This window comes from Erithacus rubecula (assembly GCF_903797595.1).
Source record: "Erithacus rubecula genome assembly, chromosome: 2".
Classification (NCBI taxonomy): domain Eukaryota; kingdom Metazoa; phylum Chordata; class Aves; order Passeriformes; family Muscicapidae; genus Erithacus; species Erithacus rubecula.
This window is the reverse complement of record NC_136685.1, coordinates 75,628,433-75,653,167: the sequence shown is the minus strand read 5'-3', so window position 1 is coordinate 75,653,167 and position 24,735 is coordinate 75,628,433. Positions and strand designations below refer to the sequence as shown.

Below are 24,735 nucleotides of genomic sequence, written 5' to 3'. Positions count from 1 at the left end.
AATTTGAATGATCCCCCAAACATACAGAAAATCTTCAAGGCAATTCCTGCTCAAATCCTATGCTTACAGTGACCCCTGCTGATGCCAAGCCTAAACACCTAAAACTGAGTATGCTTCTAGTTCTGCTCCCAAAAACCACCTCTAAGGCTGTTAAGTATGCAGACAAGAAAAATATATAGCTCAGTAACATTTCTGAAAGGATTGTTCTCCTCATGTATTCATTTTATTCATTTTCTTACTCTCTATTTGAAATTACCAGGTGTTGTATAACTAACATGAAAATAAATTATTTAATAACATCCACTGTGACTAATGAAACCCACAAATTGCCTAAGCTATTTTCAAGTCTCAAGGTAAAAAAGGAAAATGTTTTTGTAGCTGAAACTTTCCAGATGCATAACAGCAAAGAAAGACTGAAAAATCAGTTACAAACTATAGTAATAGTCTGCATTTACTTTTTCAGACTATTAGAGACAATAGTAAAATTTGAATATTTTAGAAGCTGCATTTGGGGAGGAGGATAAGTTTGATGAGTTTTCCTTTTTACAATGATAACCAAACACATCAAAGTTCACTTCATATAAACAGAGATAAAATTCTCCAGATTGATATGCAATTCTCTGTAGAACCCTATAAGCAGCAATTATTTCATTATTTTCTTTGTAATACAATGCCATGACAAAATAAACTACCCTGAAATTGTTCCTTCCTAGTTTTCAGTGGCCTTGGCCTCAAATCAAATCAAGAATCAGATTCTCACAAAAGCAATGTACAGTGCTGGAACCAGGCTGCACTAAAGCAACACAGGCAAAGACTTAAAAACTCTTCACACCATAACAGACACCAAAGTCCATTAATGTCACACATTCTAGGCTACTCAGAATATTCATCCTACATACACAAAGTCCTCATGAGCACAACACGGGTGAACCCACACAAGCACAACTCAAGGACAGACACCTCACACTATCAGAAAAACATTTTCTCACAAAACTACTATGCCATCTAGGACCTCTTGATTTTGATCCTCTAACTCATAAAACTATCTTTGGAACATAAGCTTGAAAACTAAGACCAACCACTCTCATGGCTACCAAAAGAATGAACTTTAAAAGTCTTTATAACTCCCTCCCACTTCCCCCTGTCTCTGCAACCAATGCCATAGCAGTAATTACCTAGCTTGATCCCTTCCTTTTTTTCTTTTCTAGCATTTCTTCAGATTGGAGATGCTAAAATAATCTTAATTCATTGCTGTCATTACATTAAACTCTGAAAACACTCACAGCTTGCCCTTAGCTAGAAGTTTATTGCTTGTATTTCAGAATTGAGAAAAGCTTTGCATCTCTAAGGTTTTGTTTTTTTCCCCTAAGCAGACCAGTCTTTTGGAACTGTTATGTTCCAGAAAACCTCATTCCTTGTGCTCACAGTAACTACAGTGGTTATGAAGACATAGTTTTATTGACTTTTGCAAGGCATTTCCTTTCATTTTAACCATTTGAATGAAAGACTAAGTGAGTTGTTTCTTTCCTTGGTTGCAATCTTGGTTGTGTAAGCTGTAAAGAGGTGTCAAAATGAAACTAAAAAAAGAACAAAAGCAAGCACACAATTACTTTTTGGGTTTTTGAGCCTGGCTGAGCGAGCCAGTGCCAGGTCGAAGTGTGCCTTGTTGGCATTCTCACACAGCATGATAACTCGGCACAGACAGTCAGCTGCGAACACCCGAGTGGCCCAGCGAGGAGCTACAGAAGGCTTGGACTTGTCCTCTTCACCCAAGGTGGTAAACATTGTGTCATCATCCATCTCATCCTTCTTCTCTGACTCCTCATCCTTCCCTCCTCCCAAGGGAGCAGCAGTGCTCATATCTATGACACAGAACAATTCAAAGGAAGAAAAACATGCCACTGTTAAAATCCACAGGAGGCAGCTAAGGACATGGTTCAAGTCATTCCTTATACTGAGATTCAGAACAGACTAATTCTTCTGTTAGGAACATTTGACAAATGTCCAAAAGCAAGAATGCATCATTAAAATTAATGCTTTTCACCTCTGTTCTGGGTTAAATTACTCTTTATTTGTCTTACATGATATGAGACAAATTCCTATAACATTAATTCTCCACAGTTACCAACTATAGATGAATCTCATATCTAAATTGCCAAGCTTTGTAAATTAATCCACTAAATTGCCAATACAGGATAAGGCAGAATTAAAAGAATTATCAGGCTGAGAATAAAAGAATCAGCTTAGCTTTGAATTATTCAGCTCCCATTTCAAGTGGAAGACAAAAAATAAGTTAAACTGAAACAAAATTACAACACTCCATACCATGGGAAAGGCTATGCAGACAAGTAGGCCACTGATAGCACCCAAAAATATGATTAACATTCAAAAAATTCTTTTCTCTAGGTGTAGGTTAGAGACTTCATTTCAGAAAATAAAAACTATTTCAGAGATCACATAAAAAACCAAAAGCCAAACATGGACCACTCACCAAACATGCATATATACTTCTGCTATTCAGAAATTAAAACATAAATCCTCAATGACAAGGTCTAAACTAGCAAAATGCCAAAATACTGACAAAAATTATTCCAGCAATAATTAGAGGAGAATTAAAGGAAACTATTGCAATGCATGCTTCTTAGAAACTAAGGCATGCTTCTTAGAAAGTCTAAATTTAAGCAACTGAAGAGCCAAGACATTCAATAAAGAAAAAGGCTATGGCATATCAAACATGGATGATGCCAACTCATAACAAAGGCGTTTTGAGAAGGCATCCAGGACCTCATGCAGCTGATCTCTGCTAAAAACTCTCTGCTTAAAAACAAACCACATTTTGGTCATATGCCAGTTAGTTGGATCAAAGGAGTTCAAAGAGAACTTGCTGGCTTTCAGAACACCTGAGAGAAATTTATTTAAATATGGTTTTCTCCGGGACATGTCACCTACCAATAAACAAATAAGAAGTTGGACAATCATGTTAAAAACTTTAAGACCCATCCCAGATGAAATAACAAAAGGACAAGCCAATTTAGAACTCAGGAAATGAGGTCTTTCTCACTGGGCAGATTTGTGGTAACTACATTGCATAAAGAAATTATTGGTAGCATTACTCATCAGTAAATGTAAAGCTGGCAGCATTTAGAAACAGCTTCAGGATGAACTCACACATGCCAATAAACAAGTATAAATGCAAGGGAAATGAGGAGATTCTGCGTCATAACCATCCTACAAGCTGAAAAACATGAATAAGGTCTCAGAGGACAAAATCTGTGCAAACAAATCTGCAAAGCTGAACAACAAATAAAAATTTCATCACCATGGTAACCCATCATCACATCAGTAATTCACAAAACCTTATAAAAGAAAGCTCAGACTGCGTACAGGAGTTTCTCTCTGTACAAACCTGATGTGTATGGGCTAAAAATGATGTTTGCTTTCACTATGATACTGAAATGTCAGACTTACAAACAAACCATTCTTCTCCATTGGAAATCCTACTTCAAGCAGCTAATTTTTTATTTTTACAAGCAATATGCTGAAACTTAACATAGATAATTCCTTCTTTCTATGGAAGTTTAATTACACTATAATGGAAGTTCTGTATATGTAATATAACCTACATCTTAACTAGGATAAAAGACAAGCTCCAAACCAATATTGCCAGAACATGCTAATACTAAGGACACACTGTCATTTATGTGAATGCTTTGCCAGAACACTTACCACTGGAAGCTGCAAGGACATCCTTACACAGCATGAGCCAGTGAGAAAGGTTTTCCACTGCCAGAGATGAGAGCATGTGTCCCAGAGTATCGTGGATATCTGAGCACAATTTCCGATCAGTCTCACGATCCAGCATTCCAAACAGGACGCCCTCCAGGCCTGTCTCTGTTATATTGACCCCCTGATGCCGGCAATGAGCGTCTCGCCGAGAGCCAGCTCCTGGTGCAAAAGGATTCATGTCTGCAAAATGAGAATGAGAAAGCTTTTCTAAAATCAGAAACTCAGTGTTAAAATTTGGAGCAATAGACTTGAATTGGACATTGTGTACCTGCATGTATATAGTTCAATCAAAGATCACCAAGTTATTGATATTTTTCTGAATCAACGCTAGAAAGATTCTAATACAGCAATTAATTTCATCTGCAAGGCAATAAGATCTCCAAGTATTAGTTTAAAAAGTTTAAAAAACCCCTTTCTTCAAGGCACATAGCCCATGAATAGTATTGGACTCTAAAGACTCTTCCCAGAGACAGACTTAATTGATATCATTTGAGTAAGCTCACTATCCTACATTTGTATGAAGACTGTGCTGATCAACACTGCTGAGCCTCCTATTTTCAAAACAAAATTATATGTGTATAAATTAGACCAGCCAGCAAAGTCCAGGGGCATTGCAGATGTGATGCTAACAGAATATAACAGAACAAGGAATCTCGATCAAACAGCACACAACCAAGTCAAATTTTAAAATAACATGAGGTGTAATACCAGAACTGTAAAATGCTTCCACTGTATACATACTGTGTTCCCTATTTGATTGCCAGTCTTAATGAGAGAGAGGTTTAAGTCTGAATTTCACAAATAGTTAAATTATAAACAAAATTTCAGAGGTAAGCAAGGGTGTGGCTAGAAGCTATTGAAATCAGAGGGGACACTCAAGGTATTTTTCCACAAAGGGTGCAGCAAGGGGGTTTTGGGCTTTTTCCCTTCTTTTTCAAGGCAAAGGGCACATATGCACACCTGTGCATTTGACTGTTACAAAAAGGCCACATGAAAGAAATACATACTGATGGCACTGTTCTCTTTGTCTCCAGCATTCTTTGCTAAGCTCATGGCATATTCACATACTTCTGATGCTTCCCTCTGAGCAAGCTGTCGCAAACACGCAACTGCAGCCCGGCGCAGCAGCAAGTGAGAGCTGCACAAATGAACCTGAAAGTCAAAATCATTACAGATGAGTGAACTGCTGCACCCCAATATCAATAAATCAATGCTGCTAAGGACTAAAAGCATTCTGTTTTTCAGTTGTTCAGTTTTCAGCTGTTGGGAATCAAGTTCTCAAAGTTCAGAAGTAAGCGCTTTTCATAATATACAAATATGAAAATAAAGCTGACATACACAGAGCTGACAGCTGTCACCTGGTTAAAGAGATAAAAGCTTAAATATTGAAACTCCTGTGCCAGTGTGATTTAGATTAATTACAGTTTCCAATTTGTTACACTCCAGTACTACTCTGCCTCATTCTGCTATAGTTGTAAATCACATTCTTTTAAACAAAAAGCCATTATCAGGTGCACTGCACATGACAGCTATCATAAAACTTGCATTTCACATTAGTAACAGAATCTATAGTATTAGGTTCTTAAAAGTGACTCAATAAGACAGCATAGATTTCTTTGCTAACCAACACTGGGCTTCTATTCCTTTGAATCACCTAAAGCACAAGCAAATATTTTCCTTACAGAAGAATTGTGTATGGTGTCTATTTTTCTTAGAGAAAGTAGCTGCACAGAAAAGAGAATGTTTTTCCACAATGGAAGAGGTGAAGAGTGCCCTTTAAGAAACTCTAATTCTTTATTTACTCCAGGGTAATTTGGGTTTAATAAACCAAATATCCATTTGCTTTCTTGGTATTAGGTTAATATAGGGATGGAAAATGCTTCCCTAAATGAAAGGGTTCTACAGTTCATAAAGCATTTTAACAGTACATCTTTATTCCACATATAAATATACAAGAATTTAGCCCTAAAAAAACAGGCAGTCTTTAAAGAACTTCTAAAAATTGCACTGAAGTTGTTTTAATGACCTTAAACACAGAACATTTGGGAGATTCATTAACATAAAGGGTATTCCCTGTTTCAAGTTACAAATCAAATGACTACCACTTATGAATCCAATGCAGGAAGAAGAAACTAAAACGAGAGCTTGGAACTGTGTGGTTTAATTTTGACACCTGGCATTAATTCCATTCTCAAGAGCTGGCTAATGGTGCAGGTAAGGCAGAGCATGCCTACATAACTATGCATTTGCATTATGAAGAAATGCCCAACTCAGAGGAAATCCTAACAAATTAAGAATAACTTGAAAGTAAGGAATATGAAAAAGGAAAACAAAACTAGCTTTCATTTAGCAGAAGACCGTAAACTAACAGGAGAGAAACAGCAGAAAACCATGGGAAAAGGTTTCTAAACAGTACTAGTTATTCATGTATGAACTTCATTGTCTGTAACATCACCCACTGGTACTTAGAGTAAAAGGCTGTAGGGATTTTCTGTCATTTTGTACATGGTATTCATACTAAAGAGCTTCTACTTCAGGGTGTGTTGCAACCCCTTTCATGCAAAATTTTGTGAAGAGACAAGTGACAGATTCTGTAAACACATTGCACTCCCAGGAGTGCTCGGGGCAGGGTGGGGCTTGGGTGTGCACAGGGCTGAGGAGAAGCACCTAATTATGAGAGGATGCCCTAGAGAAAATCTGGATGGCAGACTATGAACAAGGTCCAATGTTGGCATAAGTAGGATTGCATTCCTTCAGGTAACACTGAGTCATCAGTGCCACAAAGAATGGCACAAACACCTTCACAAAACATCTAACAGACATTAGGGAGAAGCTTTTCAGATTTCTCAGTATTGGACTACTGAGCCCTCTAAAAATAACTTCTACAATAGTATTTAAAAAAAAAAAAAAGCAAACCCATCTACCTATATCAAATCCACACCCACACCACCTTTCCTCTTATATTCTTATTTGGTATGTTTTGGGTTCAAGCCTTTGCCTTGCTTCAAGGTTTAAGCCAGGACTTGCTGACAGAACACCAATGAAAGAAGAAGGCAACATTAACAGTAGCAGCACAAGAATTTGTATGTCAGTCCCTAATACACTGACAGTGGTAACATAAATCCAAAATCTGCTACCCTTGCTCACTCCCCTCTTTGCATGCAACCAGTTGGACCAAACAGAGCATTTCAGCATCTCTCTTACTCAGTCCTATTATTCATAAATGCTTGCTGTCTTACACTATCCAGGGTAAAAGAGAATCAGCCCCTATGATACAGAACAGCTTGGGGACTCCAGTGGTTTTGCAAATATAACTTGCTTAATACAAATGGCTGCCCTTGATATCCTGCTAAATATTTCCCCTGTCCTCTGCGAAGCACATACATAAAACTTAGAGGACTAAAAGGGTTGTATTGGATACTCACACAGAGACTGGGAACCAGACTGGACAGGTTGACATGTCGTGGTGCAAACATATGAAGCTGCTGAAGGCAGGATATAGCAGCTGCCTGGACCAGCGAGTCCGAATGGTCCTGAGTGATTGCACATCCCACCAAACAGGAAGAACGGATTGTTGAAATCGTAGCTCCGTTACCTAATGATGCAAGAGGATATCCTTAACACAGCAAAACTTTTCTATCACAACTGCAGACTTTAAACCTTTGATAAGCAAGAATTATTAAAGCTTCAATATCACAAAAAAGAAGTTCTCAAATTAACATGCAACTTTTCTGATTTGCCATGAAAATTAGAAACAGCAGAGTGCTTCCATATCTCTTTCTCAGCTCAATTAAACAACGTGCAGTCCAAACGAGATTCTGGATTGATGATCTCCAGTCATGAAACCAGTTAATTATCTGAAGTCAGATTTTAAAAGTATTTTTCATTATATATATGTATAAGCAACATTTCACGCACTGAGACATTTCCTAAAATACCAGGAAACTCTTAAGATTCTATCTATACATGCAGGCAATTTTAATTAGCTCCAATAGCTGAGTTGCATTGCTCTACTATAACAAGTATTTTAAAAGAACAGTACGTAATTTGAAAAACAATCCCATTCTGTATTTTAAGAATTAATCCACATCAGGTTTATAAAAATATTTTGAATTACAGAAATATAACCAGCAGAAGACATTCTACTTAAGTTGTTATTTTAAAAGTTAACCACATTTCAGGTCAAAAGGTTAACACACAGATACACAAGTTCAATTAAACCATCTAGAACTATGTCACAACTAAAACCTTAAGTCTAGCTATTTGGAGTTAAAATTCCACTAGTGGCTCTCTGGCACTGCATCAAAGACCATCCTATAAACATTCCCAAAAATCCCAGTTAGACAAAGTTACAAATCCATTGTTTTAACACCTGAGGCACAGAATTTCACAGTGTTTGGCATGACAAGACTTTAAGTATCTACAATAAGGTACAGAGATCTAAGGATATCAAGAATGAGTGGAAATGAGTTATAGTTCACAGTATCATCAACTGTGTCAAACTTAAGCTCTCACCATCAGTTTAAAATAAAAAAAAAGGAGGAAAAACCTTGTCTCATGCTCCATAAAAACACACACAGCAAAATATGCAGCAATGGTTTAATAGTTTACCTACCATGCAAATTTACCATTAGCCAAAAGACCATACATCACTGCAACTTCTTTATACTAATCTCAAACTGCAGTCAAAACAGCCCCGAGCAGTCATAAGGAGGATCAAAGTGAGTTTGTTCACAGGACTTAAACTGAAACAGCCAACATCACCTCCCCTACCCATAACTAACAAAAACTTATATTCTTCCATTTAAGGTTACAATATAAACTTTACACAAGTTAATTTTTTTTCTCTTTAAATTCCCACTAACCTTGCAGCTCAGGCCCAACAGTAGTTATTATAGCTCCAAGGCACCTGCCCAAGCACTGATGTACCTCTGTATGCGATGGAGGGACAGTCAGGAGCAGGGTGAGAACAAGGGAGAGCGTTGGCTCCACGTACCCACGGTACATTGGCCCACTAGAATCCACTATCAAGGCAAGTGAATGGAGAGACCAGGTCTACCAAAAACACAAAGAAATATTTTTCAGTAATGCATTTAGGAAATTACACAGTTTTTTAAGTAGTTGGAGTCTAGCTATGTACTCTCATTCTTAAGCACATCTAATTCTCTACTCTGACTCCAGAAGCAGTTCCAAATTTTCAGCACCTCAAGCAATCACCTGAGAGTTTTAAATATATCTAACATATTCTTTGGTTATCAGCAGTTCTGGAGCTAATGGAAATAAGGTGACAAAAATATGAGAAAAAATATACTTAAGCACTTCAAAGAAGAAAAATACAACAGAATAAAATACAAAGAAGCACAAACAACACATCCATTAAAACAAAAAGGAAAAAAGTAAAACTGACTCAAGACAGAAGAAAGAGAGAATCATTCCACGATAAAACTGGAGGCAGAGTCTGAAATGGGAAGCTTAAAAAGCCCTTAGCAGAGACAGTCTCTTACATTCCAGTAGGAATGGATTTTCATGACAAGCTGAAAGGTTGACATGCATTTTTCTAACTTTCTTTTTAGTGGGTACAAGAAAAAAAAGCAGTGTTGTTCAGCCAGTGTACAGCATGAGGGAAAAAAATGGTGAAAGACAGACCCATTTCAGCAGAAGGTTAGTAAATGACAAAAGAGCAAAGTAATTGATTGTAATTGTCAAAGGAAGGAACAGGCAAGAGGACAGTCACTTTAGATACTGACGTTTCACTGGAAATAAATTCCACTGGCAGATCTGAAAGCATTAGCTATGTCTCCACATATCCTACTAAATGGTCTTATTTCAGAATTTTCTCACATTAAATACATGACTAAGATAGAAGAGTATTACTGTTACAAAGCTAGACGCTTAGGAATAAGCTGGAAAACCTGCCTTTAAAACTGCTCCTTTTTAATCCCCCTCTGATGCAACCTGAAAACCATTAGCCCTAGCAATCATCTAACTCTACAGCCCTAATCCTGTGGCAGCACATTACAGTTTATCCTTTCATTCCTGTAAATTTCCATTATTCATATTTTAATACAGTTTCTGTGTAACCACACTGATCCAGTGAGAGACGAGGGTTAAAAGCTTAGCTTTTCACAGAGGCTGGGTGCTGTGTTCTCAAGGAAAAGTAAGGTAGATATGCAAGTTTCATCTGGACTTCCCCTTTATACTCCTTTTTCTTTTTTTTACATAAAACATTAACCTTTGCAATTTCTTTTTGAAATTACTGGTGCACAATTATATGCCTCAAGTTAACCATTCATATTTGAAATTGGTTATGTATGCAAATTTTATTTGTCTTTCCAAACTAAGAAAATTCAAAAGAGACTTAAAATTGTATTTATAGATTTTTTTAAACATTATCTCAAAAAAAAAAACTAGGCTTGTTTTCCCAAATGATAAGCCTTGTTATTTTGATTTTTTTCATTGTTCTGAGGAAAAGAAATAAGAAGATATTCAAGCACATGTTCTATCAAGTTAACAAAAAGTGTAAGTATGATTTTTTATAGTTATGAGGGCTTCAGCTTTTCAGGCTGTGGGTTTAAAGTGCCCCTACTCATGGGTGGCACACCATTTCCTGCTGCTAAAGCACAAAAGTCACCATTCCAAATATTCATCTCCTTGCAGTAATTTATAAAAAGGGTGACAAGAAGTTATTATATTATGCAATTACAGCACATCTTTGAAGAACAATAGTTTTAGACAGGATACTTGCTTTTACTCAAAAAAGTTTCAAATTTCTTTTTTTCCTTGTCAAGCAATTATTTTAGTACTTTGATACATTTCATTGCTGAAGGAAAAAAAATCAGCACTTTCTCCTCTAACATTCAACTTCCTACAGTAAAGACACAAGTACTGGCCCATCTAGCCCTCTCTTTGTTTTACAGCAGACACAAACAGAGATGTAAAGGAAAGTAAAGACAGACAAGGACACCCCCATAGTTTGCTTGAGAAAGTAAAGACATTTTCTTCCAATTTTTCAGTATTTTCAGCTTAAGCATTCTGAACTGCAGTGTCCATCCACATTCAGCAGCTCCACTACTCTTTCAATAGCATGTTTAGTCCCCTTTCTACTATACCAGCAACTTGGAGCAGTCAAGTCATCCTCTTGTGACACTTCATATATCTGTAGTCCACAGTACATAGAAACCCCTCCCTATCTAAGATTTGGCTCCTACTGGTTCTCCCCTTCTGCCCCCTAACTGCAATACAGCTTGCAACAGATTTCTGTGCTTATAACATAACCCTGCAGAGATGATGACTTGTATATGTACCACACACACAGGAGTTACCTGACAAAGGAAACTACTGCTCATCACCTGAGATTCCAGTGAGTGATTACATGTCAGTCAGCAGCTAGCTATTAAAAGCTCCCTTTTTTAGGCAGCTAAGCATATGTTCCTATAAAGGCAGTTTGGAATATGCCCACAGCGCATCACTCTGGCACAGCTGACAAACAGACACATGTCCTTCTGAATTACTGATCACTCCCTACTGCCTCTCTAAATATCTAGGAAAATACAACTTAATTACACTGTATCTTTGGGATTCTATACTCTGGTAGTTTATAAGAAAAGATTCACTTTCTTCATGCCCCCTGGTACATACTACGTCTTACATGTGACAATGCATATTTGAACAGGTAGTTTCACTTTTAATCTTCATCTTGAACATTTTAAGTAATTTTGTGGTGATTGTTTTTTTTTTACCTGGACTTCAGGAGAGGTTCCATCTTGTGCCAAAGCCAAGAGAATACTGACACTAGTTTTCAAATGCTGTCCAGAACCTATTCCACCAACATAGCGATGGAGACAACCCAGAGCCAAGGAATGGCCTGTTCTTGATACAACGTCTCGAGCAGACTTTAACCTATCAATGTTTAAATACAAAGAAAACATGTCATTCAGTAAGTTTGTTATACAGAATCTTTGAAGTACCACAACAGTGGAAAAGACTAATAAAATTTCACAAGCCATCTTACAATATCTGGAGAAACTTAAACAGCAAAAACAAGGTACTTATTCTATATAGCTATTAATCCAGGTTACATATGAAATATGAGGAAAAAAGGTATTTTAATTTTTTTTTTTTTCTGGTCAGAACTTGACCTTTTAGATGAAGAAGAGTTTTGAGGGATACAGAAAAAGAATCCAAATTTTACAAGTGCTTCACAGCAGCCTAATTTAATAATCATTCCCAAACCATTGCAGTGAAAAGGAATCAAGAATAAAAAAAGACAACGCACATTGAGAAATGAAAAAGAAATTCACAGGTACATCTTCCACTGCAAATCCATTTTTCATACAGCTGTTTTCTTCTACAGCTGATTTTTATGGCTTCTCCAATACAGCCATTTTATTTTTCTAAATAGAAAGCCTTTTATAAGGAAACTAAAAACAGAATGAGCAGCATTTTGAATGATCTAGTTGTATGCACAGACTTACTGAGTATTTTCCAAAATGCTGCTTCTGAATGCATGTCACATACACCACTTGGTAATTAGAAGTCTTTTCGGTGGGTGAGGAGGAGAGATAAAAGAAGGGATTTCCTAATAAAAACTAAGAAAGATTTATTTTCCCCTAGTTCACTGTATATGACAGATATGCATGCTCTTGGCCATCAGTGAACAACAAAGTAAATGTACATCTCAAATATAAAAAAATTACTTGACTGTCAAAAAAAATGACAACCATTAACAACTTACAAGGTAATCTAGATAAGAAACCAAGGAAAGTCCCAGTAACAAAAATTCAAGGAAAGACAGCAAGGATATGTACTTTATTACAAGATGAAAGGGTGAGAAGAATTTAATTACTCAGAGGTAAGAGAGCTGGACTGAGGCTATGTGCATGCACCTGGCCCAGCCAAAAACATGGGCTGCAGCCCTGAGGCAGTTGCATTCTTAGTCACAAATATGCTGATGCCTTAAATTTAAGCAAGAAATTGGTTGCTTCTACCAAACATCTTTCTAAAGACCCAAGAAAAACAACAGAATATGAAAAAAAATACAGAACAGGAAATCAGTTAAATCAATGAGCATGCTTTAGTGAAACAGAACCACTATTACATAATTCATATTACAGACATACTTAATGTAAGCTGTGCTTATCTATCTGAAACAGTTTAGTCACCTTCAGGTAATTCATCAATAGCTGTTCACCAGTATCATTTCACATTCCAAGTGTTTAACAACTCAACTTTTATTCCTCACATGAAATAAAACCAAAAGAGAAGAATCTGTTTGAAAGTTTCTTAGATCAACATAACCATTGGAATCAAGCATAAAAGAAGAGAATAATGAATATGGCATTTAGAAAAGGAATCTTCCAAACTGCATTAAATTACAAACTACATTAAGCTGCAATTTTATTTAATTTTCTAAATTAAAATCAACTTACTTATCAAAACTGTACTGAGCCATTCTAGCAATGAAAGAGGCTTCTCCAACCACTTGAGCCATTCTGCCAAGAGCTTCACCAGCTGCACATCTCAAAATAGGGTTAGGATTATCAAGGGCACCCATTACAAGTGTCAAAGCAGATTTCCGGACTTCTTCCGGTCCCAATGTGCTTTTATTCTCAGCTAAACCCTACATTTAAAAAAACAAAAACAAAAAACAATCCAAACATCCCAGTGTAGGGGCAAAAAAGAAAATATATTTGAGACTATCAAGTGAAAATCATACATTTCTGCTTTTGTCTAAATTTGTGGTAGTTCATCCTAAACACACTGGCTGAAAACATTTAAAACTCAAAATCAACAACATCCTGGGTCTCATGTTTGCCAATACTCTACCTATTTCACATACAGGAAGACCTGTTGCACCAGGCTTTTTTATCAAATTCATTACCTACATGCACCCTAGTCCTACCAAATCTGATCTAGCTTTACACAGGACACCTCAGGAATTTAAAAAAAAAAAAAAAGAGAAACTTTAAAAAAATCAAACAGCAAAAATCTAAGAGGAAAACCACAGACCAGTTACATTTCTAGAAGAATCACTTAAATTGAAGACATAATAGATACATGAAAGTATTTTTTTCATTATAATCACATCCTTCCAAACATTTATAGATATAGCCTCTTACACGAACATGCTACAAAACAGTAACACTAAACTGTGCTTCTGAAGTTTCTTTTACTCCAGGGGGAATCATTAAACACAAGTAAAGTAAAAACACTGCATGTACTATAGAGCAAGAAGCCAAAGGCTCTACCTTAGATTGTAATTTTCTGAAGTCCTCACTTCCTCTCAATTTTGACAATTTTTTGACCGCATGGCATGGCATGGGAGCTTACAGAAATCTGCCTCAGAATCTACATTTTCACTTGTAGCAATGTAGATCATGTTTTTAAGAACAATGCAAAGAACTCAGGTGTTATTTTGTCAACATATTTTGGCAATCAAGCAGAGACATGGAGCTCCAGCAACAGCTTAAACTAGGCAGCCACTATTTGTGACTTGCTGTCTTACTTTCTGACTTGATAGCATCAGGTTGCATTTCCAAGTCTAGATACAGAGCACACAGCAGTACCTGCAGTCAGTGGGATTGGGCATAAGCATCTAGAATTCTGTGCAATAAGGCAATCAAAATGTAAATCCAAAGCTATTTGTGTGTTCAGTTACACAAGCCACATCTGCACAACACTCTGTGACTTGAGAGATTTTCTGAGTATATATGACAAAGTACTTAAATCCACGAGTCCAGTGCAAATAAATCCACAGGACTGAAATGAAAAGGCAATCTGAATACCACAGAATGCTGATGATTATAGAATGCTGACTACACAAGCCTCATCTGTTCTCCGTACTGACACATGAAGACAAGCGCTCAAGCTAGTATCCAGAAAATATTCAATTATGGAATTTTCAAATTTTTGAATTCTTGAGTAACTTTAGTAACATTCTTTTAACAGTCCTTCGTACTGAACACAAACTGATGAACTTGGGCTTTTATTGCAAGTTCATAAGTCCTACCTTCAAGGCACTAAGAACAGCAGTAAAGATATTAAGCTGCACAGCTTGCTGGCGAACACCTTTAGCCTGCTTGACACATTCAGCAAAGTGATCCAACATCTGTAATCTAAAACAAAGGAAAGAATATAATTGAAGTGACAGCCTTTCAAAATATAAACAGGTGGTAAAAACCACACACAACAAAACAGCCTTTTAAGTTCAGTAACAGAAGTTATGCTTCAGGGGCTGCAGAAGGTACTCACAATAGGTAATAACAGTAGAGCTACTCTGGATAACCCTTTGCTGGCTCTTCTAGTTCATCCACAAATATTTATTATTCCTTTGAAGACAACACCACCAAGAGGAAGTGAATCTTCAGGTGCATTTGGCTGTATAACTAGAAAGCTATGAGGACCAGAGTGGAAAAATGCTTTCCACTACCATTTAAAATAGTGTTACCTTTCATATTTGTTTTTCTGTTTCTATTCGTTTGTATTCTGTTTCTATTTCTAATTTTCCCGTTTAACCTCCGTTTCTCCCCAGAAAACATTACTGGGAGGAGGAACATTCCCTAGAAGATACCAAAACAAGGAGTGTAATGAATAATCAGCATTCTTAATTACTCAGCAGTTCCCAAGCCACATCTTTTCACAGTTACCTACAGGTATAGACCAAGGTGAATCTCAAGCCTATCCTGCACTTACTACAACATGAGGTTGACTGCTAACAAAAAACTGCCCCTGTAAGGTTTGCACTGAAAGATGATTTTACTTTGAAATGCTTCTTAGAACTGCTTTCACTCTGTGCTCAGGGACAAATTGCCTAAATTGAGCAACAAAATTAATGCTGACAACTCTTAACTCTGTCGAGGTAATGTGAAACACAAAGGAAAATATGTTGAATTCCATTTCCTCTTTTCCACTGTGCATACAATTCCTTACTGAATATAAATCAAATGGTCTTACTTGTGGAAGCCAAATGAAATTCAGTGGAGGCACCCGCTGTTTTCAAGGCTGATTTGAAGTTAATTGCAATGGGTGCTTTTGCAGGAAATTTTGGTTGCAGAGATATTACAACTGTTAAATGCAGTATGAAAAGAGAACAATCTAGTCTCCATCTCTGAACACTAATCTTCAAGAGATAAAACTGAGGAAATCCCTTTATTTCTAAAGTGACTACACTCATTCTGGAATCTTGAGACACAATGGACATCAAATACTAAACTCGAATTTAAAGAGAGTTGATACCTTAGTCAATTCTTATTTCAGGAAAACAATCAACCAAACAAGCAAACAAACAAAAAAACGTAACCAACGTAACAGTATCCAGAGAAACAAGGTATTAGGTTCTGAAACTGAACACTCATGTAAACTGACCTATGTTTGTAAGAGACATGAGGAAAAACCACACCAAAGAGAGCCACAGATGCATCAATGACAGATACTCCTAACGGAAGGGGACCAGGTACAGCTTCACCAGCAGGGATGCGCAAGTAAATAGAAGAGGGATCGTGTTCCAGAGCACCACTTCCAGACGCACTGTTTGGCTGAAGCTGCAAAATGCCACACAACATGAATACCTCTGAATATACCTTCACACATAAAACTTGGAACTAGAGATAACCAAAACACATGCACTAGCTAAAACAACAGAACAGCTTACAAACACCTGAATACAAGTATCCCCATACATACACGTTAGCAGTTACAGGGTCAGCTGAGTTCTGAAGGGTCAAACCATTAACAGCTAGATAAACACACAAATTATCACTTCTGGTATTAAGGGATGAAAATTAGGAGAAAAGCAGATTAATTCTGGTACTAATACTAGCTTCTGAATCATTGATTATGAAGTGCTATTTCAGAAAGGTTACTCATTCACTCTCTGAGCACAGACTTACAATACAGTGTATTAAATGTTCAGTTTTGGCTCCAATAATGCCCTACACAGAAAGAATTAGAAACAGTTCTAAAATTATTAACTCTCCTATCATCAAGAAAACACTTCCTAACTATCATTCTTTCATGAAACACTATTAAACAATCACCTATTTTCTCTGAAAAAAAGGTCTATGTTTCTATAAATTATTTAATCATGAAACAAAACTAGAATCTAGTAGGTCTGTAGTCTTAGAAGGCCAGAAAACACAGCAAGATTTGTTGACTACCCTGTATCATTAAAAAATAAAACATGACAAACCAGAAGAGAATCACAGAATGATAGGAAGCTAGGGGTTGGAATGGATCCTAACGATTATCTAGTCCCAATGCTCTCCTGCCATGGACAGGGACACCTTCCACTAGAGCACGTTGCTCAAGACCTTATCCAACCTGACTTTAAACACTGCCAGGGTTGGGGCATCCAAAATGTCCCACAGCAATCACTCCAGTTTCTCACCACTCTCACAGTGAGAAATTACTTCCTAATATCTAACCTAAATTTCCCCTTTCAATTTGTGCCTGTTACTCCTTGTCCTGTCACCACAACTACCGATGAAGAGTCTCCCTCCAGCTCCCCTGCAGGCCCCCTTCAGATACTGGAAGGTTGCTGTGAGGTGTCCATGCAACCTTCTGTTCTCCAGGATGAACAGACCCAACTCCCTCAGCCCATCTTGACAGGGGAGGTGCTCTAGTCCCTCTTTCAACTTTGTGGCCCTTTTCTGGATTTGCTCCCAACAGTTCCATGTCCTTCTTATGTTGGGGACATAAGAGCAGAGGGGCAGAACTACCTCCTTTATCCTGCTGGCCACACTGCTTTTGATGCAGCACAGGATTCCATTGGCTTTCTGGGCTGTGAGCACAAACACTGCCAGAGTCCTGTGACAGACTACAGATCTCCTCTTACTGAGAGTGCCCCTGTTTTACAGGCAGGAAGTGAAAAAAACAGAAAGGGGCAGGAGGGAATGGAAAAAGCTCTGTGGATTGAAGACTGAACTGGAACTCTACTATGTCCTCCACAAAAAAAACAAAGGAAGTTTGTAAAACTCTTTTTTGCTTTAACATGCTGATCTTGGCTCAGAAACAGCTTCCCACACCCTTGGTATCAGTCTTAGTTTCTGGATCTGCCCCATCAAACTTTTTGAGAAACTCTCCCATTATTAGGTGGCTGTTGCAAAAGAGGCATTTTCAGCCAAAAACATTGTGTCAACACTTTCAAATGAAATGTAAGATTTCTTACTACACCTATAAAACCAGTTAAATCTTGTTTTGCTATAACTCCATTTGCAATATTGATATTTTGACAGCAGTTTCATTATAAAACATGTTAAGTGAAACCTACATCCTCCTAGTTAGAAAAATAATGTATGAGAACAATTTTTAGGCTAGGAAGATTGGCAGATGGGAAGAGATATTGAGTCATGGGGGTTTTTTTAAAAGAAATGAGGCTAGTTCACTAAGCACAAGCCTATGAGTAGCATTATGCAATTTATATCTCAGCTGTAGGTGGTTTTTAATCAAAATAGTATCCTGTAGATGGAAACACATCTAACAAAGCTCTGAAATAAGACTAAAAACAAGGTTTTGAAGCTCCAGTTTTAGAAGGCTTCCCCACACACACATCACACAGACAGGGCAGATAATTAATTCTTCTAGCTTTTTTGTTACCTGATCCTCAATTGACTTATGATCTGTTTCCTGCAGCCAGGAGCCAAGCAGAACACTATCATCATAGTGACAAAGAGACCTTAGGAGTGATGTGGTTGTATTAGCAGAGTTGTCTGTCAAAGTAAATTCTGCCACCAGCTCTCGAAGAAGCGCATTAAATGATCCTAAAAAGACAGACATTAAAAAGAATCATTGCTGCTTCTTAGCCAAAACACTTCAGCTAGTCATCAGAAGTTACAAATGTACCATTACCTCAATTTTAGAGGTAGCTAACAGAAGTAAATCTGACAATACTAAAGTGGAGAGTAAGGCAGGCTCTCAATTCCCAAATCATGGGTACCCAAACACCTAAATAATAGGTAAGGCTGGAAACCACTGGAGGTCATCTAGTCCCTCTGCTCAAGAAGGGTCCACTAGAGCACATTACTCAGAATGGTGTCCTGGTCTAAACAACAGATTGGGCCATCCATTCAGGATGACAATCAAGATGTAGAAAAAGAACTGTTCATCCACATGATCATGTAAACATAATGAATTAACAAAAAAAACAAAGAAACCCAAAAAGTTAATCTGTCAGACCATATGACAGTTCTTTTGGCATTTACTAATAGCAGATCAGTGTACCAGATCAATCAGATTTAAAAAAGAAAACAACCAAACCAACAAACAAAAAATCTGAATGTAACCAAAACTAAATCTCCACTGCCACACCTGTTTTTCAGTATACTAAAAAATAAAGTTCTCTATCTTTTAAATAAAAATGACTTACAAAAACATTATTTCATCTCAGACCATGATCTCTATACCTCTCAATCCTATAAAGGGGACCAAAACTACCATACTCCAAGTATTACTCTATGAATGCTTTGCAATACTCATACTCTGTAGTTATACTGTCAAGATGGCATACAAAAGATAAGGAATATGATGAGTACAAAATTATTGGAGATTCCTAGAATTGTATTTTGGCTCTTACAGCTGCTCCAAAGATAAGCATCACAAGTACTAAGTAGAGTTTTTACTTCAACAAAAACTGTTAAAAATGTATGTACCTTCATATGTCTTCGGAGGCAATAAAGCCAATATATCATAAAGTCTTAAACGAACCATAGCTGCACTGGCTTTGAGATGAGCTCCATGGGCTTTAATTACTGATGGAATGCTATAGAATTAAAAATTACAAGGAGAAACCAGTTACAGAAAGAGTATTTTCAGATTTTTTTTCAAATTCTAGGCAAGGCAAGAAAACAGTGTTCAGAGGACTACTCTAAACAACATTACTTTATTGACAATACATTTTCAGAAGTAATTGTATAGAGAAAACTTTTATTAAAAACCCAACAAACCCATAACACATGCTGCCATAAATCAGTGCCATGACCTCCTCAAAAGTCCTATTTTAATTACAGAGAGACACCAAACCACCAAACCCAACCCCAAAAGAGTTCTAGTATTTCATGACCACAAAAAGACAAAAGTGAATAAAGAGCAAAAACTGCCAACTTACTGTGACATCATTGTCATGGCACATTCTATGGGTGTCATCAGCTTCCTGATCACATCCTCAGTAAGGAGCTCAGGGCAGTGAGCAACAAAGCTTCTCATAGCTAATAACAAAACAATTTAAATTAAACTTCCACTGAAACAAAAAAATATTAGATATAAACAGGACACACATTCTGAGAATATCAAAAGAGCAGCAATTTAAAATATTTATTCAAAGACTGTGTGATCTGTTCATAAAATTGCATGCCAAAAGAAGACATATTGATGAAAATCTGACACATTTTACTGATTTTCAAAGAAAGAAGGGAAGATACAGGAGTTGTCTCTACAATACTTGGGATCATGTTTTGATTTACTCTGAAGATAATCTCAAAGTCTGAATTTCTTACCACACAGAGCTCCAGCACGGCCTTCCAGTGTTACTTGCCAGGTGAAAGAATCTCCTCTTGCCTTCTCTGCTTCCAGCTCCTTCAGAGAACGTGGAAACACGTTTCGCCATAGCAGCAACATCTTAGGAAGATGATACCGGACAACAGAAGGACCTATGTAAAAAATAAAATGACAGTAGAATAAAAATGTGTATTGCAGTGTGAAAAATCTGCTGTGATGATTTCTGCTCTTCAAACTACTTTTGTCTTATTTGTCTTATTGTCTTTTTGCCCTACTTGGAACAATGAAAACCAAATGCAATTATTTCTCCTTCCTAGGTTGAAAATGTGGCAAGTAAGTACTATACATTACATCATACTTGTGGGTATCAGTCCTAAAACAGGAAATAGTAAAAAGACAGTTTACCATGGCATGACATAACAGTAGGTAGTATCTTTTTATTCTGACTTCTAATTTTTTCATATTAATTTTGAAGGCAGGTTCTTTAGCCTACTCTAGTCTGTCCATAAAATAAACAGAAAAATAACTGAAAGTTATTAATTAGGTAAACTAGTTTAACAGTCAAGATTTTTTTTAAACTTCTGAAAAAGATCTAGTGCAAGTACATTAAAAATACATTGGAGGACAACCACAATAAGAATACACTGTTTGAAAATCATGATGATAAACTGGTAAAAGGGACAAAACACAAATGGTATTTGATGAAAGATCAAAATACTGCAAAATGCATCTGAACTTTATAATATTTTCAAGTACAAAAGAAACTCAAAACAAAACAGAAAAGAACACTGCTGCAAAATTCAAGAGTACACTTACAGCCTCTCAAAATGCAGCTTGTGATACTTCTGTAATGGTAGGTATGAACATGAGGCTGGAATTTTTAAAATAAATCTGAAGAGCTTTGAAACAGACAACACTTCTAGTCAGTGCTGTTGCCTATCTAGAGACACATTTGCAACTTGTTGGAATGCTCACTGGGTTTCATTTACTATCCATTTCTTCTGCACCACAGTATTAAGGAAGGAAGAGTATGGGTAACTTTGCCCTTTCAGAGAATGACTAAAGGCTGGGTTTCTAAAAACAGGACAGAATCTTTTTTTTAAGTATGATGCCTTCTACCATACTTCAGCTTAGATAAGCACTAATATTTCACTTCTCCCCAGCACAGTAGCTGAGGTAAGTGCACTAACACTCTGCTTCCCCTGTATAAATACTCTTGTGCTGGAGAATGAGCCCAGTATGTGTAAAGACAATTTGCCAGAGTGGATAATCAGAAGTGTTGGACAAGGTCTAAAATAGAAAAAAAAAAATCAAACCATTTTTACAAACCTAAAGTCATAAGTGCTCCAAGCAAAAGCCACCCAGCTTGTGTCCGCTGCAAGGAGAGCCTGCTGTTCTGTGCAGCAGTTCGTAACAGATCCTCAGCAATGCTCACCACCATCTGCACCAACAGCAAAACAGGGGGCTTAAAAACATACATGAAGCCACTGCAAGCTACTTCCACTTGCTCACTCTTACAGACTAAAGATGTTCTCAAATCATTTGAATTGACCTTCCACAAAGAATGAATGCAGATTACATTTCATACTAATTAATGTTTTACATAACATACCTATTAATATTCTCTTCAGCAACTATTTCAGCAATTTTTCAATATTTCAATTTCACTCCAGCAAATTTGAAAGAGAGGAAAAGAGCTGTTAAATATTGTAACCAAGATTCTAAAAGCACATGCTCTGGCCACTATCCTTGCACAAGGCACAAGCTCTATTTCAACAATGCATTAAGTTATTAGCATGCCACCCATTTTGCAAAGCTCTTACTTGTAGATAAAAGGTATCTTTTAGTACACTTACAGATGAAACACTATCTCACCTTTCCTTTGGCATGAGGAATGCCTAGAGGACACTGATGCACACCACCTAACAAAGCAGCCATGGCAAAACTGTAGCCACTAACAGCTTCAGGGGAGGTCTTCAGGTTGTTGAGTCTTTCTGCACATCTGTCTAAAAACGGAGTCAACTGAAAGGGCAATGCCACAGCTACACACCGCAAGCACCAGGCAGCAGCCAGTCGAGCAGCCATGCTGGGATGAAGAAGAACTGAAGTTACTGTCTCCAACAGACCTACAGAAAGGAGAGTTTGCAGCCTTTAACTTATGATGCACTTTTTAATACACATATGCTTTTTAATATATATAGACAAGTAAACTGAGTCAATATCAGACAACCAATGTGAAAGTTAAGAAAGTCGGAATTAAAGTATTTGAATTTGCTGACTTTTCAGGAAAGATGGTAGCTGTTACTAACATTATGCAGCTCCCCAGCAGGTTTTGCCAGCAGTGCTATGTAAGAGAACAGACACTGGATGAGCCAATTCCTATAATATTTTACGGATTACCAATACTACAGCAACAGTAACAATGATCTTTAGATTTGTTTCATACTGTAGCCAAGCACATGCTGTAGATGTCACTGACTGCTATATCCTGCTTTTGACATGGTGCTGTTCCCCCTGCAGCAGGTTTACATCCTTCTACGCTCTCCAAATGCCTACCTAGTCCCACTTTCTAACTGCACCCTTCAGTCCAATTTGTCTCCACACCAACACTTTCTTTAGCCCAAATCTTGGCAAACTCCTACACTAAAGCCCTCACTGCTGCCCGTTTTCTCTGGAGCCAGTGAACAACTTCTACCTGCTGAGTTCACAGCAGCTAACAGATGAGATACAGTCCCCTCTGTTCTCATGGGACACAGCTGCCAGAAGGAATAAGTATGAACAGACCCCCTACTCCAAAACTGGCATAAAATTAGGGAAGAATGCCATATGCAACAAGATAACAATCTATATGAAGAATTGTCTAAAGAAGCTTGCACTTCCAGTGGAAAAAAACATAGGCATCCACAAATTCAGATATTGAAAAAAACAGGAAGAAAATCCCACACAAACTCTAGTCAACTTCAGCCAAAGAACTACTTCTTGTAAAGGGGCCAACCAACAGCTTCATCCCAACAAAATACTTTTGCCTCCCCACATAAATTTGGTATTTAAAGGCAATAGTTTTCCAGGAGCAAATATTTCAGACCTTACATAGCAAAACAATGCTATGTATTTACTTCCTATAAAAGCCTTATTGTAAACAAACTAATGCCAAAAATTGCCACTTCGCTCACCCTTAGAAAGAGCTTCAGACAGACTCCAATCAAATTAGCTGTTTAATATTTGGTCAAACTTGAACTAAAGTTAGGGTACTAGACACAAGGAGCTGAACAAGAGATGCTGGAGACTATAGGAAGTACCAATTTCATAGATTTATTTTTTTCATTATTCACTTATTATTTAACTATGACTATGATTTCATGACATTTCATATTCATTGCTCAAATGCCTCACTTAATCTATTTCCATGTATATGCATACCAATAGAGGGTTCTTGAATAAGAGGAGATGCAGTGGCATTCAGACTCTGAACCAGACTCCCCAGTTCCTGGAGGGCACACACCATTACATGCTGGCTTGCAGCTACATCAGCAGCTCCTGATTTATTTTCACTGTTAGCATCATTTACTACTGCTTCTGCAGAAAAGAAAACAAGAGTGTCTTGCTTAACTACCATTTGAATCCCACCAAACATTCAAAGAAGAGAAAGTGACAGTTTCATTCTGACATCAATCCTACATCAAAACAAAATCACAAGTCTGGTCATAGTGAGAACTAAAAAAATGAACACATTCTGCAGGAAGGAGTTTTACAGCTATCAGACAAACCCAGTTGTCCAAAGACCATAAAAAACAGATGCCCAGCAATTACTGTGGACAGCAAAGCACTAAGAGGTAGGATGAAACAGTGTAACACAGTAAAAATACTTATACAAAACACATATGCTGTATGTGTATATCTACATGCAGGAACAAAATATACAATCTTGACATATCTCAGCTCTGCATCAAATTTGCATGCATACATGTTCAGTGAAACTAAAAAAGAGACCTTTAGTAAATAATTAATTACAATTCCTAATCGTCTCAGTGTTATCCAATTGAGTTCCTTAATCCCACAGTATGTTCTCCTACAAAATATTCCAGAAGCAGAAATTATCTCTTCAAAAAGGGACTTCAGTACCAGCTTAATGTTTGTGTATCTACTACAGAAAAAAATTAGGAAATGGTCTATTGTATACAAAGGGAAGCAATTATTATCAAATAAAAACCCTTCCCATTTTTCATCACATTCATGAGAAATCCTCAAAAAAATCTAAGTCCTTAAAACCATCCATATATACAATAGAATTTCCTGCAACACTAACAAGGTGGAAGAGTATTTTCTGCAACTGTTCCCTCTCAGAAAAAGCATTTTCAACAGACATGTTTTCCTGGAAGTAGTACTTATGGTAATGAGAAATCTTTTAAAGTTCCATGCCTACCCCATCAAAAAATAGTTACAAGAAGAACCTGCAGAAGT

The 24,735-nt window shown here is 37.1% G+C and overlaps 1 protein-coding gene across 1 annotated transcript in view; it reads right to left on the bottom strand.

Annotated features, from left to right (window-relative positions):
- Nucleotides 1-24,735, bottom strand: part of HEATR5B (HEAT repeat containing 5B) — a 57,352-nt gene that overhangs the window by 23,245 nt on the left and 9,372 nt on the right. The window contains exons 9-24 of the mRNA XM_079332351.1: nucleotides 23,695-23,850; nucleotides 22,150-22,400; nucleotides 21,604-21,715; nucleotides 20,274-20,426; nucleotides 19,886-19,985; nucleotides 19,431-19,540; nucleotides 18,379-18,542; nucleotides 16,150-16,325; nucleotides 14,795-14,900; nucleotides 13,215-13,405; nucleotides 11,526-11,685; nucleotides 8,652-8,841; nucleotides 7,212-7,381; nucleotides 4,794-4,938; nucleotides 3,727-3,966; nucleotides 1,611-1,862 (exon numbers count right to left, since the gene is read on the bottom strand). Of these exons, the coding sequence (XP_079188477.1) occupies nucleotides 1,611-1,862; nucleotides 3,727-3,966; nucleotides 4,794-4,938; nucleotides 7,212-7,381; nucleotides 8,652-8,841; nucleotides 11,526-11,685; nucleotides 13,215-13,405; nucleotides 14,795-14,900; nucleotides 16,150-16,325; nucleotides 18,379-18,542; nucleotides 19,431-19,540; nucleotides 19,886-19,985; nucleotides 20,274-20,426; nucleotides 21,604-21,715; nucleotides 22,150-22,400; nucleotides 23,695-23,850 (2,676 nt within the window). The remainder of the gene's footprint in view (nucleotides 1-1,610; nucleotides 1,863-3,726; nucleotides 3,967-4,793; nucleotides 4,939-7,211; nucleotides 7,382-8,651; nucleotides 8,842-11,525; nucleotides 11,686-13,214; nucleotides 13,406-14,794; nucleotides 14,901-16,149; nucleotides 16,326-18,378; nucleotides 18,543-19,430; nucleotides 19,541-19,885; nucleotides 19,986-20,273; nucleotides 20,427-21,603; nucleotides 21,716-22,149; nucleotides 22,401-23,694; nucleotides 23,851-24,735) is intronic.